Source organism: Rhinolophus hipposideros (genome assembly GCF_964194185.1).
Source record: "Rhinolophus hipposideros genome assembly, chromosome: 21".
NCBI lineage: Eukaryota > Metazoa > Chordata > Mammalia > Chiroptera > Rhinolophidae > Rhinolophus > Rhinolophus hipposideros.
Genome location: NC_138067.1, coordinates 43,713,994 through 43,738,960, shown reverse-complemented (window position 1 = coordinate 43,738,960; position 24,967 = coordinate 43,713,994). Strand labels below are relative to the sequence as shown.

Sequence of the window (24,967 nt, the reverse complement as noted above, 5' to 3'; positions counted from 1 at the left end):
GCTGGCAATACCATTTAGGAACCTTGGAGGAAGTGGAGATCAGGGTGAGAGGAGAAGGCCCTCTCTCAGCCAGCTCACAGCCAGGAATTCCAGAAAAAGCCTTCAGGGTCATTCAACACACAGTCCTCCCAACGGAACACAAATACCGGAGGTGCCAAAAAAATGTATACACTTATTAAGCAAGGAAAATAACTATTAAAATCTTAGTACTCAATATATACAGATAACAAAGGATGAATACAAGTCACGTTTGACTTCTGCAATTACAAGAGATGCTCAAAGTGGTCCCATCGGCATTCAGACACTTCTGATTACGGCGAACTACTGCTTGAGCAATGTTGACAAAAATGTCCACTGGTATACATTTTTTTGGCACCCTCAGTATTTATTGAGTATATGATCTGTGCCAGGTCCTGGGGACACTACAGAAACAAGACAGATGCTTTCTCTGTCATGCAGCTATTAGTCCAGTGGGGTTGATGGTGTAGGGAACAGTGGCAGAGGGAACAGCATGAGCAAGGGCACATAGGTGGGAAACAGCTAGGTATGTTCTAAGAACTGAAAAAAGGCCAGCATGGCTGAAGGGGGAAAAAAAGATGGTAGGTGAGTGTGATGACAGATGGGGCTGGGGAAGCAGGCAGGGGAGAAGTCATGAAGGGCCTAAAGAGGACACTGGAAGGTGTACAGCAGGAACAGCAAGGACAAAGATCTAATTTAGACAGCTTCTTGTTGTGGTGCCCACCAGTGTCACGACTCACATATTTAGCAAACAATTTTACTCTTCACTTGGTCCTTGCTGGGTGATACTGGGGACCCAGAGAAGAAACTCACTCCACTCCCTGTCCCCCTTTGGTGGGGGGAACAGACACGGTCTGTGATAGGTGTAATAATGCCCCTTTCCCAAAGATGTCCACGTCCAAATCACAACAACCTGTGAGTATGGGATCTTACATGGTGAAACGGGCTTTGCAGATATGACTAAGTTAAGGATCTTGAGATGGGGAGATGATCCTGGATTATCTGGTGATCTCCATGTAACAAGGGTCTTTTTTTAAAAAAAATATTTTTTATTTTCCCCTCCCCTTTCTTCCGCCTCCCCCCACGACCCCCTACTCCGGTTCAAGCCGTTGTTTCTCAGTCTAGTTGTGTAGGACACAGTCCCTGGCCCATGCTGGTGTTATGAGCCTTGCTCTCCCCCCGTCCCCTCCCCCAGGCAGTCGGTCACCGGTCGTCATTCATCGGTCGCCGGTGGGCTTCTCACAGAAGCTCTCGCTGGCTGCTGGCCACTCACACTGGCCACCAGCCACTCAAGGCGGCACACCGTAGCCCGAGGCAGCACGGCAGCCCTTGGCAGTCCTCGCTGACCTCCGGCCTGCTCAATGCAGCCCAGCTCCAGGGAGAGCCGTTGTTCAAAATCTTAGCTGTAGAGGGCGCAGCTCACTGGCCCATGTGAGAATCAAACCAGCGACCTCGGTGTTAGGAGCACTGCGCTCCAACCACCAGAGCCTCAGGGTCGGTCCACAACAAGGGTTTTTATAAAAGGAAGGCAGGAGGATGAGAGTCAGAGGAGATATGACCACGAAAAACAGCAAGAGAGAGATTGGAAGATGCTATGCTGTAGCTTTGAAGCTGCAGGAAGGGGCCACGAGCCAAGGGATGCAGGCGATCTCTCGAAGGTAAAAAAGCAAAGAAACATTCTCCCTTAGAGCCTCCAAAAGGAATACAGCCCTGCAGACACCTTGATTTTTAACCAAATAAGACCCATTTTGTACTTCTGACCTCTAGAACTGCAAGACAATGAATTTGTATTTTACGCCATTAAGTTCGTGATACTTTGTTGTAGAAACAATAAGAAGCAAATAAATACACAGCTCCAGACCATCGCAATCCTGGGTGATATATGCCAGAATGGTGGAAATTCTAGTCAGTATAGGGACCGGGGAGGGGATACTCTTAGCCCAGCCTGGGGAACAGGGAAGGCTGGGCAGCTTGGGAAATGATCAAACTGCATCTTGAAAGATTTTGATGGAGGTTTTCCAGGCATAGGAGAGACGGCCTTCCAGACAGAGGAATCAATGCATAGAAAAGAAAGTTGGAGCCATTCAGAAGTGAAAGCCTGGAGCCCAGGGTGGAAGAGGGGGACTACGGAGACATGAATCAAGAGTCAACTGGGCCATTTGTGAAGGGTCAGAGAGCTCACCCTGCAGGCAGTGGGGTGTGAAGGAGTGGGGGAAAGGAGGTGATGAGCAGGGTCATAATCAAGTGTTAGAAATGATACTTCGGTTGAATCTTACAGAATGAGGACTTAGGCAGGTAAAGTAGGGATAGAGTATTAGAGAGAACAGTATTAGAAAAACACCTGTGAAATTGAAAGTCACACAGAAACTGTCAACCATGCAAAGAGAGGGAGGACAGTGTGCCAGAAAGAGAGCATAGCATTTATTCATTAACTCATTTGTCCACCAGGATTTTTGGAGCATAGATTCAGGGCCAAAAAGAACGTTGCACGATGCCTCAGTGTGGACTTTGGATCCAGCCTGCCAGGGTTCAAATCCCAGCTCTGCCCACTTATTGGCTGTGGGACCACAGGCAAGTGACATGGCTTCTCTTATTTGCCTCATTTGTAAAATGGGAGCAATGATGGTAATTACCTCACAGAGGTTCTGTGAGGATAAAATGAATTGTTATTTATAACATATAATGTGCTCACAATGGCACCTGCCACATTCTCTGTGCTACAGAACAGGTAGTATATATTAGTGCATGTTAGTTTCCCATTGCTGCTGTAAGAAACTACCACCATCAGTAGCAGTAGTACTAATACTAGGAGTACTAATTGTCTGAATACTATGAATATTAATTGTCTGAATAATATCAGTATGAATACTACTCGCTGCCCAGAACTCTGACCATGAAAAAGGTGAGGAGATACATGGGGGAGAGTTGAGTGTTTTAGTGAATAAAATGAATGAAGACTCAGAGAAGTAAGGTGAGAGGGACAGAGACCCAGAGATAGGAGAAAGACTGTCTTTGTTTCCTGTTACTGCTGTAATAAGTTACCACAAATTTTGTGGTTTAAAACAACACAAATGGGTTCTCTTACACTTCTGGACATCAGAAGTCCAAAATGGGTCTCGCTGGGCAAAAATCAAAGTGTCAGCAGGGCTGTGTTCCTTCTGGAGACTCTGAGGGAAGAATTTGTTTCCTTGCTTTTTTCAGCTTCTAGAAGCCACCCACGTCTCTTAGGGCCCCGCACCACTTTGACCATCTGTGGTCACATCTCCTTCTCTCACCCCCTTGCCTCCCTCTTATGTAGCTCCTCGAGATTACATCTCGAGGGCCCATCTGGAAAATCCAAGATTATCTCCACATCTCAAGAGCCTTAATTTAATCACATCCACAGAGTCCCTTTTACTGCCAAAGATCACATGTTCACAGGTTCGGGGGACTGGGATACAGACATTTTTGAGAAACCATTATTCTGTCTACCACAGAGAGTGTTTTAAAAGGGGAGGGTTTACTATTATTATTCAGGTATGGTGAGGGCAACAGATCAAGAGACAATTGCCATTGAAAAGATAGTTTGTTACAGTTCTCAAGAGGAAGGGACAGCCATGCGACACAGGGCCACATGGGGAAACACCAGGGTTGGCCAGGAGGCAGGAGTGAGGGGAATACATGGGCGAGAGCTTTATTGTGGTTCCTGTAGAAAGGAACGGGCACGGCAAGATAAGCAGGTTTAGGTCTAGCTGATTTGAGTCCATTAGGCAGATTCTGGGGAGTATGGACTGTCCCAAGTTGTCTGGTACCTGGTTTGGGAAGATTAGGACAGGGGAATATGGCTCAGGACTGTAGGGGCCTGATAAAGGTGGTTGGGGTCTGGGCTGTGCATTGGTTAGTTTGCACAGGAGAGGTGCACTTACTGGCAGGCGAATGGTTGACTATGTCTAGCAACTGACTAACCCTGGGAGGAGCAGTCTCTCCAGTGTCTGCAGGGCCCCAGATGTCAAAACATCAGAAACACATGGTAAATACACAGGGTGACGAGACCCAGAAAATGGGGTGAAAGCAGAGTTGGATTCCCTGAGAAATATGAGGTCTGTGGCTTCTCATTTTTTTCTCTTCCATGAGACTCCCAAATCCTCTCTTTATCTATTCCAAGCTGTTTACAGATGGAGCTGGAACTCCTATGGGAGACATTCCAAAGAGAGAGTAATTTTATAAACTTTGCATATGCAGATCAAAATGGAAACCATTTTCAGATTAAGTATAAAGGGTCAATAAGATTGTCTATTTAAGACTAGAATTAAAGGTCAGGCAGGAGGCAGGGAGGGGTGGCATTTGCTCCAGGGCAGAGATCACTCCATTCTTGCCCATGTGTGCAGTGCAATGAACTTTAGACACCATGAGCCTCCTTCCTGGTTCCTTTTGGAACTTGAAGTCTATTGGGGGAGACAGTAACCAAGTGGACACACTTGCAAACAAAGAATTGCAAATTGTGCAAGGCATCCTGGGCAAGTGAATGGGTCTCCTTGGATATGGGAGTCTGCAGCAGGGTCCCAGAAACTCTGGTTGTATAAGTGTGTCCATATAATAGCTATTGCTTGCTGACCTCAAATTTCTGGCCAGGAGCCATGTCATTCATGTGTGTTATTATCAAATCCTTCAAAAGATGTTGGAAGGCTACTACCATTGTATGCCTGTTTTCCAGATTGAGTCACTGAGTTCAGCTCCCAGTTTTCCAAGAGAAGCAGAGTTGATGTTTGCTGTCATTGTCACTGGGATTCAGATGGGGGGTTTGGGGGCATGGCACATGTAACTTCCCAGGACCCTCCCTTGGACATTCCTAGGTCTGAGAATATCTATTGTTAATGAGCCTCCCAGATAATTTTTATCATCGGGGTCTCCTTTACACTTTTTCCCTGTGTGACTATTAAACTTGACCTGCCCTGTGTCCAGGTATGTGTTGGTATACCAGCCCTGGGGAGATGGGGGCAGCTCTAATTAATGTAGTCCCTGCCAATTTCCTTCATCAGCTGTTGGTGCAAACAGGTGTGACATCCGGGGCGGCTGCAGCTACACTGGGACAAGAGGAGTGCAGCCTCTATACCTACCATGGAAGAGCTGGATGGGAGAACCTGGTTCCCTGAAGGCGTTGGAGCCACCCTATGTTGGGACTTCTTGTTCTGAGTGATGATACACTTTTCTCTATTATTTAAGCCTAGGTTTGGGTTTTCTGTCTTGTGGCTGGAAGTATCCTGCTGAAGGTGTGTGTGTGTGTGTTTGTGTGAAGACTCATCAGGAAAGGACAGAAAGACGCCAGGATGGAGCCACTCAGAAATGATACTTCGGTTGAATCTTACAGAATGAGGACTTAGGCAGGTAAAGTAGGGATAGAGTATTAGAGAGAACAGTATATATAAACAGAAGCATGGATTTGTCCCAGAAAGTGTATTTGGATGGAACTGGAGTACACAGCAGGACACTTTGCAGTGTAAGGTAAGGCCAAAAAGGCGGGTGGGGCCTCCCACTGAGGCTGAGGGGCTGGAACCTGATCCTGGGGCGGGGTCGACTCTGGGATCCTTCTGTGGCTGTGTGGGGACGGGGCAAGGGGCCAAGCTGTCAGGAAGGAGGCTGAAGCTGAGATGGCCAGAAGCCAGGGATCAGGGAGAGTAAGTGCTCCTGGTATCAGAGCTGATCAGCCCTGCTGAGGACTCTGCTGCCCCTCGACCCAGCCATGGTGAAGACACTGTCTTTGAGGCATCACTGGTCCCACAAAAGGCAGAGAAAGGTCTCGAGGACCACCCAAGCCCCATAAACCAACAGAAGCTGGGCCCAGAGCAGGAGGCAGGCTTCCAGCAGCTGTCAGATGCAGGTTGCTAGAGCGGCCCCAATCTGGGGCAGCGAGGCCAAACTGTCTAGGAAGGCAGGCACACAGCAGGCCCTCTCAGGAGGCAGGGGGCTTTCCTAAGCTGGGCTGACCCTGTGAGCACCCGACGACAGGAGAAGGCAGGTCCCTTGGAGGGGGACAGAAAGAAGGGACCACAGATTGGGCGGCTGTGGAAGTGGAGGCAGCAGATAGGGGGTCTGGGTAGCAATTGGGAAGTGCCACCCTGCCTCGCTTCCTCTAGGAAGTCACATGTGTTGTCCCCAGAGGAGGCTGATTGTGACACCTCCCTTCCCTCCCACCAGCTGCCGTTGGTAGGAACCCAGAGTGCCAGAGTCCTGAAGAATCACAAGTGCTGGGAATCCAGCGGAGGCAGCTTGGGAGGCTGTTCAGGATCCTTCTTTTCTGAAGCAGCCACATCCTTCTGGTCACCGGCTGGAGCTGGGACAGGAGCGTCATCTGGAAATAAAGGGAGGAAATGGTAGCACTAGACATTCCAGCCCCCTCCTCCCTCAGACCCAGGAGTCCAGGCCCCCAGTTCCCTTCCTCCTCCCTAGCCCAGGGGCCAGCACCTGTGTCCGGGTGGAACTTGAGCTGTCCCTCAGGGCCAGTGGCTGGGTCATTGAGGCTTTGCTGCTGCTGTTTCCTCTGTTCCATTTGTAGAACGGCCTGCAGGGGGTAGGGGAGATTGCACAGGCAAGAGGGTACAACGCTGAGTCTCCACAACCTGCTAAGTGGTCACAGTCCTTTCTCTATGGGCCTCAGTTTTTCTCCCTCATTGACAGTTGAGCTTAATAACAAAGATCCAGTTCTCCTCTCCTGTGGTATCTTGGATCGCACCTTGGGACAGGGAAGCTCTCACTGAACCCTTACCACGTCAACCCTTCTCTTTCTGCCTGGGCCTTTTCAGCCTTCTTCCTCTTACCATCCCCTGCCCTTATTCAACGTGGCAACTGAAGAGCTGTCAAGGATGGGGACAATGTCTGCCCTTACTCAAGATGGTGGCCACCAGCTTAGTATCTACCAGTGATTAAGCATAGAGATCACAGGCCTTCCCAGCCTTTGGACACACAAAGACAGGGCCACCAGCGACTCGGAAGATGGGCCCAGCTTCCCTGGCCAGTCACCTGCTGCAGCTCTCTCTTCTGGGCCTCCAGGCGGCCTTGGGAGCGCCCCAGAGCCTCCGTCTCCAGGTTGAGACGCTGGGCCTGGGCATTCAGTTCTGCCTCCCGGGCGGCCAGCTCCTCCTCGAAACGCCTCAGCTCATCCTCCGTGTAGGCAGGGTGCATCTCCACTGTCTGCCAGGATGGGGACAAGGGCCGTCAGCAGGTGACTCTAGTCTTGGCCCACCCACATTGGAGAGGCCTGCACTGAAGGTTTAGAGAAGGCTGGGAGGATGAAAGAGACCTGAGTGGGAGCTGGGGAGGGGGACAAAACGCAGAGAGGGGCGAACAGAGACGGTGTGTGTAGTGGGGAGGACAGAGACCCAAAGAGAGAGGAGGACAGCAACCCACGGGGACAGGGAGGCAAAGACCCAGGGAGTTACGAAAAGTGGCCAGGAACCCTGAAAAAAGGGTTAGGGCTGGGAGAGAGGCATATTCAGGACCCATGAATTCTCCATGTCCTCACCTCCCAGCCTTCCCCGGTGTCTCCAAACTCCTTCCTCTGAGTGGATGCGAGGAACTCCTCCAGAGTCACCAGGCGGTCCTGGTTGGTGTCCACCTGGGGAGCCAGGTAAGAGTAAGCGACATAGCTGAGCCCCGCTGCACCCTGTTGCCCCCGCCCATGGCTGGGCCCTCCTCACATTCTTCATCACGTGCTCTCGCATACGTAGCCGCTCCTCCTCCATCTCCCGCATGTCATCTTCCTCATTCTTTGGGTCATACACCTTCTCCAGCTGCAAAGTCAAGAGAGGTAGGTCCAGGCAACCTCTTTCCTAGGCCACTCCACCTCCTTGCATACCCCACCAGAGAACTTCAACTCCCATCAGTCCTTGGGGCACCCTGCCACTTCTAGAAGCCTGTTTGCCCTAGGGGCTGGTGGGAGTTGTAGTTTTCCCTGAACTCACATCCAGCAGTACCTAAAGTGACCACTAGGATCCCTGAGGGGACCTGTGGCTGGTTTGGGCATCCCCTGCACCTATGGTTTCCAAGATGCTCACCTCTTTGGTGAAGAGGGCCTCCAGCTCCTGCTCATCCAGGACACCATCACTGTTGATATCTGAGGGGGAGACAACAAGGTATCTGGGGGGACTGAGGACAAGGTTGGTCAGTTCCCTGAGGGATCAGCTGGAGAAGGAATTTGGGCTGATGTGTGATCTGTTTTAGAGGACAAGTAACCATAGTAGCATGGTGGCCTCCAGGCTTCAGTGCCGCATAGACCCGTTGCTAGGACAGCCCATTCCCTACCAACCAGGGTCCCGAGAATGAAGTAGATGAAGGTGAGGCTTCAGTGGGAACATTCTTGGGGCCACTGTCATGTAGGATGACTTGATCCCTAGCACCTAGTAATACGGGCACAGGATCAACCTCTTTGCCCAAAATCCAGGGGTTTCAGGGGCCTCTGCCTCACAGAGAACCAGGCCAGGGCCAACTCCAATTGTCAGAGGAGCCTCTCCCTGACAATCCAGCTGTACAGCCACACAGGCCATGCTCACTGTCTCTGCCTCCTCTGCTCACTCAGATCATCACCCACACTGGTCCTGCTGAAGTGGCCAGAACTCCTGCCCTTGCAAAACTAACTTATTTTTTAGCTGGCATCTAACTTGACCTTTTTTTTTGGTCAAAAGTCTTATTATTTTTAATACATTAAGGCACCTTATCTTTACAGCCCAGAATCCAGATTCACTCTGCCTGTGTGAATTATAGATGGCCCCATATGCAACAGCTTTTCCCATGGAGACATAACGACATAAGTACTGGTCGAGCAGAGATTCCTAAAGAGTGAAGTATCAGTGATTGACATTCTACCCAACATAATATGGAGCCTTGATCCAAAGATGTGAGTCATGTCAGAATCCTCTAGGGTGAATCAAGCTAAATACTGGAGATACCAAATACATACACTAAGTAATGGGCAGGAGGCAGGGCCAAGATCAGAGACACAGAACTTGAGACTGATATTAGTTGCGGATAAGATCAAGTAGGTCTGGAATTATGACAAGAAAAAAAAAATCTCTGATTCCTGACATTTTTATGTGTTTGTATTTTGGTCTTTTAGATTTTGGATGTATAATTACAGAATTGTCCAGCCACGAGCTTTCGAACTAGGCCCCTTTGGCTTTGGCTTTTGCTTGTACAATCTGTCCCTAACACAGCACCCAGATGGATTCTGTCAACCCTTAAGGCACACGGTGTCAGTCCTCTGCTCAAAACCCTTTTGTGGTGTCCCATCACAGAATTAAATCCAAATGCCTTACCCCATCTGTGACCTTGGATGGACCAAGTTCATTCTTCTCTGTGTGTGCTTACTATGCCCTCCTCCTAGAAAGCTCTTCCCCCAAATATCTGCAAGGTGCAACCCCTCACTTCACTGAGGTTCCTGTTCAAAATAGGCCATCTTCCTAGAGCTATGCTGTCCAATAAAGCATTCACTAGCCACATAGAACACATTAATTTAAATTAATAAGAATCTTAATTTCCTTGACATGATACCACAAAAGGACAAATACTGTAGGATTTTACTTATATGAACTAGCCAGAGTTGTCAAATCCATAGAGACAGAAACGAGAATGAAGGTCACCAGGGACTGGGGGGAGAGGTGATGAGGGTTGTTGAGCAATACGGAATTTCAGTTTCATAAAGATGAAAAGAGTTCTGGAAATCATTTGCACAATACTGTGAATGTACATAACATACTGGACTGCACACTTAAAAATAGCTCATATGGGAAATCTTATATGTATTTTACCAGAATTATAAATCTTTAAAAAATTAGTAAAACAAACAAAAATTCAGTTCCTTAGTCATAAGAGCCATATTTCAAGTGCTGAGACAGCTATATGGGTGGCTGTTGTACTGGACAGTACAGACAGAATATTTCTATCAGCATAGAAAGGTTTACTGGACAATGGCTGGTCTAGCAAAACCTTTCCTGATCAGGCTACTAAAAATTGTCACTCTAGGCCCTTAATCCTCCTTTCTATGATACATGTCACTACCTGAGATTCTACTAGAGAACCTACTTCCTTTATTCTAAGATGTACACCCCCCATATTTTATCATCCTTGAAATCGAGAGGCATCTTATCATTGATGGTGTATCAGTTTAATTAGTAGCGTACATGTGTGTAAAAATTCTAGTGTATCTTACACCTCACAGTCTCTTAGATTCACTGAAATATAGGATTGTCTGTTTGCCTGATCACTAGTTCTGTATGTGTGTGTGTGTGTGTGGGGGGCAACAACTTTGTTTTGTTCACAGCGGTATCCACAGGGTCTCCACAAAGTTTGGTCCTTAGAGGTCACTTAGTAAACATTTATTGAGCGAATGTATCAGGCCCTGCTAAATTCTGTTAACACGTTGCAGCTTCTAGGTCAGGGTCTTGGGCACACCTAAGGGGGCCTGGCAAGTCCAGGCTATGTTTCCAGGTAGGAAAAGAATAAAGGGGAATAGCCTCTGAACCACCATGGAGAAGGGGCTCCCTAGAGGCCTGTTTCCTAGGGAGCTGCCTGCTCTAAGTGACAGGGCTCCCAGAGAGGACCAGGGCTTCTGAGAGGGGTCCCAGGCTTAGCGAAGACTGGTTTGCTCAGTTAGAGGATACTGGCCAGTTCTTAGAACCCAGGGGTCAGCTGTATCTCAGAAGAGGCCTACTTCTTCTATGGTAGAGCCTAGCAACGTAGACCACCAGTAGAAATGGGCTCAGACCTTTTTAGCCTGCCTATGACCCATAGAGATGGGAGACTCTCTTCTTAGCATTCAGGCCCCCAAAAGATCAGAGTCTCAGAATTCAGCCTGGGTCTTGGGACTCCCTCCCCACCTTACCATGCAGTATGAAGAAGGTCTTGGGGTTAAACCTGTTTGGGTCCAATCCATCCAGCTCCTCCCACACCTCCTTCAGCTGGGCTTGGCTGCCCTGTAAAGGGGAGAGCCAGGGGCTCATGAGCAAGAAGTCCAGGTCCTACAGGGTAAAGCTAGAGAATCCTTTACCCCCATCCCACAAATGTCATTCCCCTCAAGTAAGAAAACTACAACTCCCAGCAGCTCTTGGCGGCACTGTTTGCCTCAGGGTCTGCTGGGAGTTAATAGTTTTTCAGCTACATTTTTATCTTGTGGAGCTTGGAGAGTTGGACATGACGGAGGTTGGCAGGAATGGGGATCCTTACAGGCACATTGATTTTGGGGTGCTCTCGGTGCCGTCGCTGTTGCTCTTCCAGCTTCCTCTCTGCCTCCTTTCGCTGCTCCTCTCCTAGTGATTCCAGATAACGGCGTCTCTCGTGTTCCTTGAGCATCTCATAGCGTTTGAACTCTTCATGATGGGCTGCGTCGAACTGGGCAAGGTCCCGGGTGGCCTGGGGAAAAGCAGATAGTCACTCGCATCTCACCTCTATGTCCAACCCCTAATCCTAACCTCCAAATGCCCAGCCTTTGACTCTGACCTCCATCCTGTCCTGGGTCTCACGTCGTGATCTTATTTCTTGATTTCTATGACCCACTCTTGCCACACAACACAGCTTCCTCTCTTTGTTCAAGAGATTAGGATGATTACACCACAGCAACTTAAACCTACCTCTTTGAAGTCACCCCAATCTCAGGATCTTGGAGGAATACTCGTAAGTAATAAGAACAACACACGAGGTAGATCTAATATGAAAAGCAGTACAGCTAGGTGATAAAGAACAGTCGGTCTCTAATTATTTTGCCCAGAATGCAAATCCAGGCTCTGCTGTGTGAACAGATCCTACGAACCGTGAGATCCCAGGCAGGTTACTCAGCCTCTCTGTGCCTCAATTTTTGCCTCTGTAAGATGGACATAACAATACTATACTGGGTTGAATAGTGTCCCCCACCCAAAAAAAAAATTCATGTCCATTCAGAACCTTAGAAAGTGACCTTATTTGGAAATAGGGTTTTGCAGATGTAATTAGGGTGGGTCCTACTGAATTGGGGTGGGCCCTAAATTCAAAGACTGTTGTCTTTATAAGAAGGCTACAGAGAAGACCCAGAGAGATACGGGGAGAACATGTGACAAGGGAGGCAGAGACTGGAGTGACATGTCTACAAGCCAATGAACGTTGGAACCTCCAGATGCTGGAAGAGGCAAGGAGCAGGGTTTTCCCTATAGCCTCTGAAGAGAGCACAGTCCTGCCAAAACCTTGGTTTCAGCCCAACGATACTGATTTTGGACTTGTGGTCTTTAGAACTGTGAGAGGATACATTTCTGTTGTTTTAAGCCACCAAGTCTGTGGCAATTAGCAGCCTCAGGAAACTAATACAGCCAGTAAGACCCTTCTTGTCTTCTGTCTTACAATGTAAGACAATAAATTCATGTTGTTTTAAGCTACTAAGTTTGTGGTTGTTATATGGCAGCAAAAGGAAACTAATATGGCTATTGTGTGGGGGAACAGATGGTACAGCAGGGGTTCTCAACCTGGGGCAACTGTGGCCCACAGTGTACAATTGTCTGTACTTGAAGACATCTTTGGTTGTCACAACTGAGATTGTCTCACTGGCATCTAGCAGACATAGGCCAGGGAAGCTGCTAGACATCATGCAATGCAAAAACAGAGAATTATTCAGCCCCAAATGTCAAGAGGGCTGTGTTGGGAAACCCTGTTGGCAAGCATAGAAGGCAGAAGCAAGGTGTCTAGTGAGGAAGTGGCTCTAAGAGATGATGGGAGTTGAGACCAGGATAATGACAGTGGGGTTGGAGAAAAGTGGACAGTTTTGGAATGTTCTGGTAATAAGTGTAAAACATCTCTCAGGGACTGAGCCAAGTGTCACGCATGGACTCAAATGGCTACTGCCATTATCTTCACGGCCACTAGATGCAGCTTCAGTGGGCCAGAAAAGCAGGGACCAGCTCAGGCTGAGGGGTGTGTTCTGTCCCCTCAGAAGAGCTGTGAGCAGGGGAGAGGCAGGGAGGCCTGGGCTTCCCCTTCCACTCCCCTACCCCACACTTGGCCTTTCCCGTTAGGTAGGGCTATAGATCCCGTTTTTCAGATGAGGACTGTATTACTTCTAATGGTTACTATAACAAATGATCATCAACTTGGTGGCCTAAAACAACACACGCTCTGGAGATTCTAGGGGAGAATCCATTTCATTGCCTTTTCCAGCTTCTAGAGTTGCATTCCATTCTGTGCCTTCTTTTTCCATATTCAAAGCCAGCAGGTTTCAGTTGTCACATTGCCACCTTCCACTGTAGTCAAACCTCCCTCTGCCTCCCTCTTTCAAAAACTCCTGGGATGACATTTAGGGTCCACCTGGATAATCCAGGATCATCTCATCAACCCAAATCCTTAATCATGTCTGCAAAATCCCTTAGCCTTATAAGAGCACATAGCCACAGGTTCCATGGATTAGGGTGTGGTATCTTTGGTGGGGGGCCATTATTCTGCCTACCACAAGGGCACAGAAGGGACAACCCTCACCCCAGGTCATATGAGAAGGACAAAGTCAGGGAGGGATTTGAAACCAGGTCTGAGTGGAGCCTTCCTACACCTCTGCTTTCCTGTAGAGACTCAAGGGAGGGTTTTTAGATACCCTCAGGCTGCAGCTGCCGACCTCAGAGAACAGGGGTGAGCAGGCTCATGTCTCAGGCTTTGCTCCCCTCTCCCCTTCCGCAAAGCTTCCCTCAGTCCTCTGCCTGTAGCCACCCTCTCCTCACGCTACCGTCTGGATCAGCAGCTCCAGGTCCCGCGCCTCAAATGTGTGCTGATTCTGAGGGTCCAGGTGTTCAAACTGCTTGAGGAGGCTCAGGTGGTCCAACTGTAAACCTAGATAAAGGGGAAGAGGGGGGAAAAAAAACCCAACTCATAGAATGTCCTTTCTTGTAAAATCCCTATCCTGAGCCACCTATGCTCTAAAGGAGGTCACAAAGGGCACTAGGGAAGGCCAGAGGACAGCCAGACTGAGCCTGGGGCAATGAGGGAAGGCTTCCTGGAGGAGATGATGCCACAACTGAGTCTCGTGCTTCAAATAATAAGCACAATAACAAATAACAAGTACATTTACTACTATATGCCAGGCCCTGCTCTAAACACATTAACTATATTGAAGCATTTACTTTTCACAAGAATCTTATAACACAGATTCTATGGTAATCCCATAGATATTGGATGGTTATCTCATAGAATGGGAAATGAGGCTCAGAGAGGGGAAGTGCCTTGTCTAGGTCACCATCTAGGAAGTGACAGAGTGAGGATTAGAACCAGCAGCTGGGCTCCAGAGCACATGTACTCAACCTGTTACAGGTGGAATTGTGGGCTCTGAAATTCATCTGTTGAAGTGAAAGTGAGGTCCTAACCCCCAGGACCTCAGAATGTGACCTTATTTGGCGAGAAGGTTTTTATAGAGGTAATCAAGTTAAAATAAGGTCATTACGGCGGACCCAAATCCAGTATGACTGGTGTCCTTACAAAAAGGTTAAATTTGGACACAGAGGCTAGATGATGTGAAAAGACATGGCCTTTTCTAAACCAAAGAGAGAGACCTAGAACACGTCCTTCCCTCAGCCCTCAGAAGGAACCAACCCTGCCGACACTGATTTCAGACTCCAGACCTGTGACGATAAATGCCTGTGGTTTAATCCATGCAGTTTGTCACACACACCCTGTTACCAGAGCCCTAGGAAACTATGCAACCTCCTCATACAGGAGTTTCCAAGTGGTCAGGAAAGGATAGGCCTTCCGCGTGGGAAGGGAGACAGTGCACACACTGACATCCACTCACTCACTGAACTCATGTTTCCCAAGGCCTCTCAGGGGCTCAGACGTGAATCAGGCCTGGGCTGGCCCTCCAGTGGCTCCTGGTCTGGTGTGGGTGAAAGACAGACACCTAGGTGGCTGGAATCCAGGTGCCCTGTGCTGCCGTGGAGGCAGCTGTCTGGCCTGGGTGAGCCCAGAGGAGGGACAAGTGCTCAGAAGACAGGCACAGATTGAAATTCAAGATTCATTTTTTATGCCACAGATGCATGCTGAGCCCTGCTCTGTGGCACTATCGCGACAGCAGGAACCAGATGGTGACAGAATCTGCTCCACAAAACACCCAGTCAAAAGACAGAGAACAAACGACAAAGAGATGAACACATGACGACAAAAGACTCAACAAATGGAGGATCCTTCATGCAGGACGGTCAGGGCAGGACTCTCTGAGGAGGTGACATCTGAGCTGAAAGCAAAGCTTAGTCAGACCCAAGAATGTCCCGGGCAGAGGGAAGTGCAACAGCAAAGGTCCTGAGGGGAGAAAGATGTGTTGTACTCCAGCACTTACTAAAAACACTGATGCAAGAGGGTCAGGCAAGATGGCGCACACGTGAGGAGGGGTGGGGCGGGGCTGGCAGGGCTCGGCCGGGCCTCCAGGCAGCAAGGAGGAAGGTAGACTTGATCCTGAGGGCACTGGGGAGCCATGGGTGGATTCTGAGCAGAGGCGGCACAGGACTTGAATTGGGTTTGTAGCAGTCTGACGGCCCCCAAGATGTCCACACCCTAATCCCCGGAACCTGTGAGTATGTGACCTCATGTGGCCAAAGGGACTTTTGCAGGTGTAACTGAATTAAGGATCTTGAGATGGGGATGTTACCTGGGTGGTCCCTAAATTATGAGAAGGAGGCAGAGGGAGATGTGATGACAGTAGAAGGCAATATGACCACTGAAGAAAAATGCTACACTGCTGGCTTTGAAGATGAAGGAAGGGGCTACCAGCCAAGGACACATCTCTAGAAGCTAGAAAGGGCAGAGACAGATGTTTCCCCGGAGCGTCCAGAAGGAACTAGCCCTGCCGACACTTTGATTCTGGCCTAGTGAGACTGATTGTGGAAGTCTGACCCCCAAACTGTAAAGGAACTGTAAGGGAATAAATGTGTGTGTAGTTGTTGTTTTTTAATTATTTATTTATTTATTTTTTTAAGGAGGGCACAGCTCACAGTGGCCCATGTGGGGATCGAACCAGCAACCCTGGTGTTTTCAGCAGCACGCTCCAACCAACTGACCTAACCGGTCACCCCCAACTTTTTTTTTTTTTTTAATAACACTAAGGTGAGTATTCTATTCTATTCTACTCTATTCTTTTCTTTTTTTTTTTAAATGTGTATACATTTTTTAAAATATTTTATTTTATTTTTAAAGATTTTATTGGGGAAGGGGAACAGGACTTTATTGGGGAACAGTGTGTACTTACAGGACTCCACCATCCCTTGCGGGACTTTGAACCGGCAACCTTGTGCTTGAGAGGATGCACTCCAACCATCCGGGAGCTCAGCAGCAGCTCAGCACAAGGTGCCGTGTTCAATCTTAGTTGCAGGGGGCGCTGCCCACCATCCCTTGCGGGACTGGAGAAACTGAACTGGCAACCTTGTGGTTGAGAGCCCACTGGCCCATGTGGGAATCGCACCGGCAGCCTTTGGAGTTAGGAGCACGGAGCTCTAACCGCCTGAGCCACCGGGCCGGCCCTATGCTTTTCTTTTAAGGAGGGCACAGCTTACAGTGGCCCATGCGGGGATCGAACTGGCAACCTTGGTTCTACCAGCACCATGCTCTAACCCACTGAGCTAAACGGCCACCTCTAAATGTATATTATTTTAAGCCACTAAGTTTGTGGTAATTTGTGACAACAGTCACTAGAAATGAATACAGGTATTAACAGGATCCCACTGGTTGCTGTGTGGGAAATATAACAAATATGAGCAACAGATGGGTGGTGATGGTGGGGAAGTGACAGCAGTAAATCCAGGCAGAACTCGAGTGGCAGCAGTGGATGTGGAGGGAAGTGGCCAGATTCTGGAGATATTTTGAGTTGCCAAAGGGACAAAGCTAAAGTCCATAGCACAGTGCCTGGGACATAATAAACAAACAATAACCAGGAGATATTTTTCTCATTAGTGACAAGGTAACATCTACTGTATTTTGCTGTGTATCAGGTGCACTTTCTTGCCCAAATTTGTGAGGGAAAAATAAGGAATGTCATTATACAGGGGTAGTACTAATTCCGTATCTATATAAATGTTTTTAATTCTTTTATTTATGCTTATGAGTTAAAAGCGTAACTCTAGTAATCAATAACTATATCCATACGCAAAATAATACCCTAGAATATGATAATCGGTTTTATTGAACTTAGAACTTGCAACGACGAAGAGTTCTTGGTCTTCTATGATGCATAAATTTTGTAAATTTGTTACCAGTACATAAAATTTCTTGTACCATAATATGTTAAAAAATAAGTGCTAAAATTCCTTTTTTAATACAAAAAACAAGTACCTAAATGTAAACAAGTAAAAATTTGAATTAAAAAATTAAAACAAGGGCCAACCTGGTGGCTCAGGCAGTTGGAGCTCCATGTCCCTAACACCGAAGGCTGCCAGTTCAATTCCCACATGGGCCAGTGGGCTCTCAACCACAAGGTTGCCGGTTTGACTCCTCGACTCCCTCAAGGGATAGTGGGCTCTGCCCCCTGCAACTAACAATGGCAACTGGACCTGGAGCTGAGCTGCGCCCTCCACAAGTACGATTGAAAGGACAACTTGATTTGGAAAAAAATCCTGGAAGTACACACTGTTCCCCAATAAAGTCCTGTTCCCCTTCCCCAACAAAATCTTAAAAAGAAAAGAAAATAATTAAAACAAAAGATTTTCTTCCCTGAAAGTTTGGGCCAAAAATGTGGGTAGGCATTATACATGGGAGCACATTATACACAGCAAAATACGGTAATTTACCAGAGATCAAACCAGACTCTGACACTGAAATAATTAAAACAGCACAGCAGAGAAGGCCAGAGACCATGCCTGTCTGGTCACCTTAGAGTTCCAGCACCCGCCAATGCCTGGCACGCAGTAGGACTCAAGACATGTTCAGTCCATGGATAAATAGAGTCAGAGAGAAGTAAAAAGAAATTGATCCCGTTGATCCTTAAAGCCATGCAGTAAGGTGCAGGGTCCCCATTTGTAACATGGGAGCCTCATGGGGTGGTCAAGAGATGAAAGGAGAAGCTGGAGGTGATTCTCAATAAAGGGGGCATGTTCTTACACTTAGTGGTAGGACAAAACATGCCCCAGCAGTACCAGAACATACCACAAAAAGACAGTAAGTAAACAGCAAGGTCCACAGTAGTGAAAGCATGCCAACAACCCATATGTCCATCAACTGATGAACACATAAACCAAATGTGGTAGATGCGTGCAACGCAGTACCACTTGGCCCTAAAAGGAACCATGTGCTGAAGCTACAACATGCATGAACCTTAGAAATATCATGTGAAGTGAAAGAATCCTGACCAAAAAGGTCACATATTGTATCATTTCATTTATATGAAATGTCCAGCATAGGCAATCTAGAGAGACAGGAAGTACGTTAGTGGTTGTCAGGGTTGGGGTGGGGGAATAAGGGAGTGATAGCTAAGGGACACAAGGTTTCCTTTTGGGGTGATGACTACTCTCAAATTGACTTTGGTGATGGTCCCTCATACCTGCGAATATACTAAAGCCCATTGAATTATACACTTAAAATGGGTAAATTGTATGGTATGTGCATTATATCTCAATAAAGCTATTAAGAAATAGCATGGCCCTGACACACACTTCAACAAATCATATCTTGAAATGTTAGAAATAGGATGGGATCTTGGAATCTAAACTTGCCCAGACTTTTCTCTTCCAGACACAGTTTTTTTTTTTTTTCTTTGTTAGCCAAGTAATTAGACAACACATATAGCCTCAGATATGAATGATAGCAAATTAAAATCATTCTAGCACGGGAGATAGAGATTAAGCAAGGAAAAAAAAATACACTGTAACCTGTTAAAACTTCTTGATTTTCATCACTGTACTGTGGTCACGTAGGCAAATGTGGTTCTGAGGAAAATCACACTGAAATATTTAGGCAGGCGTAAAGGGACATGGTATCTGCAAGGAACTCACAAATGTGAATGAAAAGTAAATGGAGCAAAGCTTGAAAACTGGAGAATCTGGGTTAAGGGTATTTGGGAGTTTTTTTGGAGCTATTCTTGCAACTTGTTTGTACCTTTGAAGTTACATCAAAATCTTGAATGACAGGGCGACTGGTTGGTTCAATTGGTTAAGAGCGCAGTGTTCATAACACCCAGTTTGCGGTTCGATTCCCACATGGGCCAGTGAGCTGCGCCCTCCACAACTAGACTGAAAACAATGACTTGACTTGGAGCTGAAGGGTCCTGGAAAAACACACTGTTCCCCAATATTCCCCAATAAATATTTTAAAAAAAATTTTTTTAAATGACAATCATGATTTTTAAAAATAAAAATAAAAAACCCAAACAGAAAAAACTAACCAACCAACAATAGTTATTGTTCTAGGAAGAAAATTCAATCAACCGTCCATGTACATTTTGCAGTGGGGGTAGAGTGAGGCCCCAGGAGGCCCCACATGCCTAGTATGAAATCACCTGGAGGCCCAGGAGGGAGGCGGCCTCTACCCCACCTGCCCCACCTGTCCCATCTGCCCCACCCCTGCTTACTGGGCTCCTGCTCTGCATCCATCTTGGCCTTGAGCAGCATCCGAAGCCGGGACACCTCTTGCCGCTTGAGCTCGTCCAACTTGGTGCGGACATGATGGCTGACAAAGTCCAACTCCCGGCTCAGCTTCCCGCTCTGTCCGGAGAGTGAGGGGGCTGGTCAGGCTGAGATCTGGGAAGGGGCATGCTGGGCAGGCTCATCCTTTCTCTGCCCACTCTGGAACCTTCTACAAGTTTTATGATGTCCCCTAGGGCTCCCCAGAACCTATGAGATAAGGTCCCAGCCCTTCAACCTGGCACTGAGGCCCTGCCAACCTCTGCAGCCCTATCTCCCACCACTTAACAAATCACACTCTTGGTTCCAGCATCACTAACTGGGCGTAAGCCCCATGCTCAAGGCTCTTTCCCACCTCGGGTCTTTGCATATACCGGTCCTTGTGCCTGGGAAGCTCTCCCACCACTGCTTTCTGAACCTAACCAGATCCTCACTATCCTTCAAAATTCAAAGCAGATGGTACCTCTCTTGGGAAGAATTCTCCCAATAACCCCTTCGGCCCCACCACACACACACACACACACACACACACACACACACACACACACACACACACACAAACTCTGTGCAGAGCAGGGTGTCTTTTCTGAGCTACCTTTATTATCACTTTGAATTATGTCTCAATCAGAAGCCCCCTAAGGCTCCCCAATGCCCCCAGGGCAGAATTCCTGGGCCTGGTACTCAAGACCCTATACTCACCCACCCCTCCAAACCCATCTCTCCTGTCTTTATGTCAGTTATAAGGAGCTGCCAGCAGACAGCTGAAGGTACCAAAATGCTCCATTTGCACATAGTTCCTACTGTCTGAAATGTCACTCTCCCACCCCCTTACACTTCAACTTCTATACCATGAACACTCCACTCAGAGTCAAACCTCACTCAGGGGTGTCCTTTCCCTAGAAGCATTCTCTCACTTGTCAGACTGGACGGAGCCCCTCTCTGCGGCTTCCCCAGAGTCCTCTGCTATCTCTGTTAGCGCTCAGATCGTTTTCTAAAACTCATGACTCACATAGGTCTCTTGAGCCCTGGAGGGCCATAGCCCTGAGGCCTCTCCTGGACCCAGGTGTTTGGAAAACTTGGGGTGACTCTTCCAGAGGGGAAATTCTAAAAGGCACCAGAACAGGGAGGGGGGTTTGTGTAGGGTAGGGAGGAGGAGCAGGGCAGGGAACTGAGGCGGGCTGCCCTGACTCCTCCCAGGGAACCTCCCAAGCATCCTTTCTGAGGGATGCTGCCTAGGGGATGGGATGGGGTAGGGTGTGGGTTTGGGGATCAGCCAGTCAAGGAGGGGAGATCCAAGCACACAGGAAGTTTAAACATTGCTACAAGGGCCTTAGTGTTCTATTCTACAAAATGGGGAAAACCAGGGCTCCTCTGGAGGTGATTTCTCTCATACAGAAAGCACTGCAATGAGCATTCAGTGAACCAGTACTCACACGCACTTAGTAAGTAAGGACTGCTACCGTGCTGGTCTAAGCCCTCTACACATCTAACCTGGGATAATCCTAATCTGAACCCCAGGAGGCAGGTTCTATCATACCCCCTTTTACAGATGGGGAAACTGAGGCACGGCAGGTGGCGGTCACATAGCTGGTAAGTGATAGAGCTGAGGCTGGCAACCTGTGCCATCCACTTCTGTGCTTAACCAACATTCTGTGTTCCCCAAGTCCCTTCCCAGTTGTGTGGCCCCGAGAAGTGATTTCTCCCGAGATTGTTTTGTGAGGGCTGGAGCCACATGGCCCTTTTACGGAACCCATTTCTTCCCAAACTCTGCCTTCTGAGCAAGCGTCCCCTCCCACTGCTTGCACCCAGCCACACCTTGATGTCCTCAGCGTTGGCAGCCTGCAACTTCTCTCGAAAGTGCCCGTCAGTCTCCAGCACGTTGATGACCTCCTGAAGGTACCGGTGGTAGTACAAGCCTGTGTCCTGTGGTGACAAGGACAAACATAGTGGTTCCAGCTGCTATCCTACTCCTTCCCTGCAGATAAGACCCAGGTCTCACTCTCCTGGGTGTCTGCTGACAGACTCAAGACACTCCTCCCTTCAGTAGAGCAGGAGGCCTGCCCCATGGACAAAGGCTCTGGAACTAGCAGCTCCTGGTTCCAATCCCCTCTGCTCTGTAACCCCATGCAACCTGCCTGACCTCCGAGCCACAGCTCTTACTTCTCCCCGGGTCTGTAGTACAGATGAAATGAAAATCACATGGGTAAACACCCACCCCAACACCGCCCACAGAGTGGGTGCTTACAGACATCCTTGTTGGCAAGCAGTGAAATAGACATTCATTCATTCATTCATTCAACAAGCATTCTCTGAGACCCCTACCACATTCCAGGCACCATAGGGGGATAGAGCAAGTGAGACAAAAATATCCCTGGGTTCCTGGTCCTAGCTTTGCCATGCACTGGCACTTTCCTCTTCCGGGGTCTCACTCTTCCTATTTGTAAAATAGGCCATTAAATTCCCTATAGAGCTGTGCTGAAAAGTAAATGAGATAAATGGCCTGGCACGATGATAATGATATAGAAGATGCTCAATCTACTATAGCTCTTACTACACAAATTGAGGAGCACACAGTAGGTACTTAATAAATGGTAATGGATCACTCAGCTATGCCACTGTGGGAGAACTAATTTCCTACAGTTGATGAAACAAAGTATCACAAACTAAGTGGATTAGAGCAACACAAATTTCTTTGCAGAGTTTTGGAAGTCAGAAGTCCAAAATGGGTTGGCGGCGCTCAGTTCATCCTGAAGGTTCCAGGGGACAGTCAATTTCCTTGTCTTTTCCAGCTCCTACAGGCTGCCTGCATTCCTTGGCTCATGGCCCTGCAACACTCTGATGTCTTCATATATCACCAAATTACCTCTGACTCTGACCTTCCTGCCTCTCTCTTATAGGGGTCCCCGTGGATGATCCAGGATTTCTCCATCTCAAGACCCTTAACTCAATCACACCTATGAACACTCTTTTGCCACATAAGGTAATCTATTCACAGGTCCTGGGAATTAGGGCATGGACAACTTTGGGGACTGTTATTGAGCCCAAAGTGCTAGAATCCCAAATCTGCTAATTACTAGCTACATGACCTTGTTAGGACTGCTAAGATGCCTAGCTAAATTTAAATGTCAGACAAACTATGAATTACTTTTAGTATATTGCTTGGGGTGTACTGACATTAATAATTATTCATTGTTAATCTGCAATTCAACTTTAACTGGGTGTCCTGTGTTTTTATTTTTTAAATCTGGCAACCTTAGCCCTTGGGCAAGTTACTAACATTTCCGTGCCTTGGTTTCCTTATCTGTAAAGTAAGGTTAATGTATACCCACTTCATAGGGGCTGTTGTGAGAAGTTAATGTCTTTAAATATTTAACACAGTGCCTGGTGCTTAGGAGGAGCTGTTATTATGATTGCTGTTGTTGTAATTGATGTTTATAACATCATTCTGTGCTTTTCATTAGCCTTGGAATAAACCAATTCTCTATCATGGCCCACAAGGCCCTGCGTGATCTGCCTCATCCCCTCTCTGACTTCATTTCCCTCTTGGTCCATCTGCTCCAGTCACACTGGCTTCCTCCAAATCCCTCTACTCACACTGATCTCCCCTTCCACAGAACATTTACTTGGGCTGTTCCCTCTATCTGGAATGGTTCTTCCCTGAACTTAAGATCTCAGCTCAAATAAGCCTTCCTCCCTGACCAGCACTCCTGGTCTCCATTCTCAGGGGCCCCACTTTTTCTCTTCCCAGTGAGCTAGGCTGGTCTGTAAGGGTATCGTGCCTGTGTTAGCACCATGCTTAGCTCATAGAAAATGCTTAAGAAATGTGTAGGATGAATGAAGGATAAAAGGACTCAAAGGTGCCCTTCCACGTCTGCAAAGATTTCACCAGGCAGAGGCCTACCTAATTCGATGGGTGGGGACCTGGCACACAGGAGCATGGAATCTGCTCCAGAGATAGTGACAAGCTCCAGAGATAGGGACATGCTCATTCCTAGTGGGAGATGCAGCAGGATTTAGGCCATAAATCAGGGCATTGGCCTTGAGGATCTTTCAAGTTTCAAATCCTCTAAGACCAAAATTTTCATAGCGTTGGATAAACACGTGTTGGAATTAAAAAATGAGCAGTTCACATGCTTGTCCATAATTTAAACTACAACTCCCATGAGCTACAAGGAGAACAGCCCAGTTAGTCAACAACACACAACACCTGCTCAAGGTGCTACTGGGAAACGTAGTTCTTTTTTTCTGATTCCCTCATGAGGGGAGGGGTCCTAAAAAATAGGTTTAGGTGTGTGTGTGGGGGGGGGGGTGACGCCGATTTTTCATTTAAAATCTGATCTGAATTTTCACACCCAGAGTCAGGGACTTAGAAATCTGTCCCCTCCGCTTCTCCCTCCCACCTCCACCCCCCAGTTTTTCACCACGTCAAAGCCATGGGACTGCAAATAGCAGGCAAAGTCCAACCCGTATCCGTGGGGGGAGTATCCACCCAGGGGCCACCGGGATCCGCGGGAATTGTAGTACCACTGCAAACACCTGGCTGGAGAGCAGGGCAGGGCCACTCACGGGGCTCTCCGTCGCAGGGCTCTCCTCCTTGGACGCCCCCCGCTCCAGGGGTACGGTCAGAACAGCGCGAAGCAGCAGCAGCGGTGGCAAGAGGAGGAGGGCTGCACTGGGCCCAGAGGGAGGCATGGCGGCGTGATCTGTAGGGGCGGAGAGATGGAAAATATCTGTCCCAAGCCTCCTCCTTCCCTGGACCTAGGAGACGGCCCCCAGCACCGTATATCCCCCCTCTTACCAAGAGTCAAGACTCAAAGCGTCTAGTTTCCCGGGACTCAATTCCCAGTCTCCAGCCTGTCCTTTTTTAGACCCAGGAGTCCTGGCTCCCTGCACCCTCTCCGCCCAGACTGAGGAATCTGGGATCTCAAAATCAAGCCCCTCTGTCCCAGACCCAAAAGTCCAGGCCCCCAGGCCCCTTTTATCCTAGGATCTAAAGGTGCTGGTGCCCAGATTGTCTTCCTCCGGGAAGCAGTCTTCCAGCCCTCTGGTCCCCCCTCCTTCCCAAGACCCAAGAGTCTAGAAAACCTCAGACCCTCACCTCTCCTTCCCCGCAGAGGGCGTTTTCCTGGGCTAGGACCTCCGCAGCGTTCTTGGGTGATTTTCCCCTAGGCCACGCCCACTTCCTCAAAGAGGACCCGCCCTCAGCAGCCTGATTGGTCCACGCTGGCTCCCGGTCCCTAGGTTCTTGCCTAGTGGCCCCGCCCCTTGTTGAAGTCGCTCGCCTTTTCTCGAAAGACTTTCCTTTTTTCTCGGAAGCCCAATCGCTTAACGACACATTTCCTGCCTTTTAGGCGAAAGGGGAAGCGGAAACTTAGAACTCG

The 24,967-nt window shown here is 48.2% G+C and overlaps 1 protein-coding gene across 6 annotated transcripts; it reads right to left on the bottom strand.

Moving 5' to 3' along the window:
• Window positions 1-2,418: 2,418 nt before the first annotated feature.
• NUCB1 (nucleobindin 1) lies at window positions 2,419-24,947 on the bottom strand. 6 transcript variants are annotated; one of them, XM_081030328.1, is made up of 13 exons: window positions 24,685-24,947; window positions 24,153-24,289; window positions 21,402-21,509; window positions 19,535-19,667; window positions 13,721-13,824; window positions 11,212-11,397; window positions 10,871-10,961; window positions 8,049-8,107; window positions 7,692-7,784; window positions 7,517-7,609; window positions 7,015-7,185; window positions 6,460-6,556; window positions 2,419-6,346 (listed from the first exon to the last, which is right to left on the bottom strand). In XM_081030328.1, exons 2-13 carry the CDS (start codon window positions 24,276-24,278, stop codon window positions 6,234-6,236), a joined length of 1,374 nt encoding a protein of 457 aa, XP_080886454.1. In that variant the 5' UTR covers window positions 24,279-24,289; window positions 24,685-24,947; the 3' UTR covers window positions 2,419-6,233. The 6 variants fall into 6 exon arrangements, with proteins under 6 accessions (XP_080886454.1, XP_080886452.1, XP_080886450.1 ...); XM_081030326.1 differs by having other exon boundaries at window positions 2,420-6,346; window positions 24,123-24,289; XM_081030324.1 differs by having other exon boundaries at window positions 2,420-6,346; window positions 24,111-24,289; window positions 24,685-24,939.
• Between the last annotated feature and the right edge of the window lie 20 nt (window positions 24,948-24,967).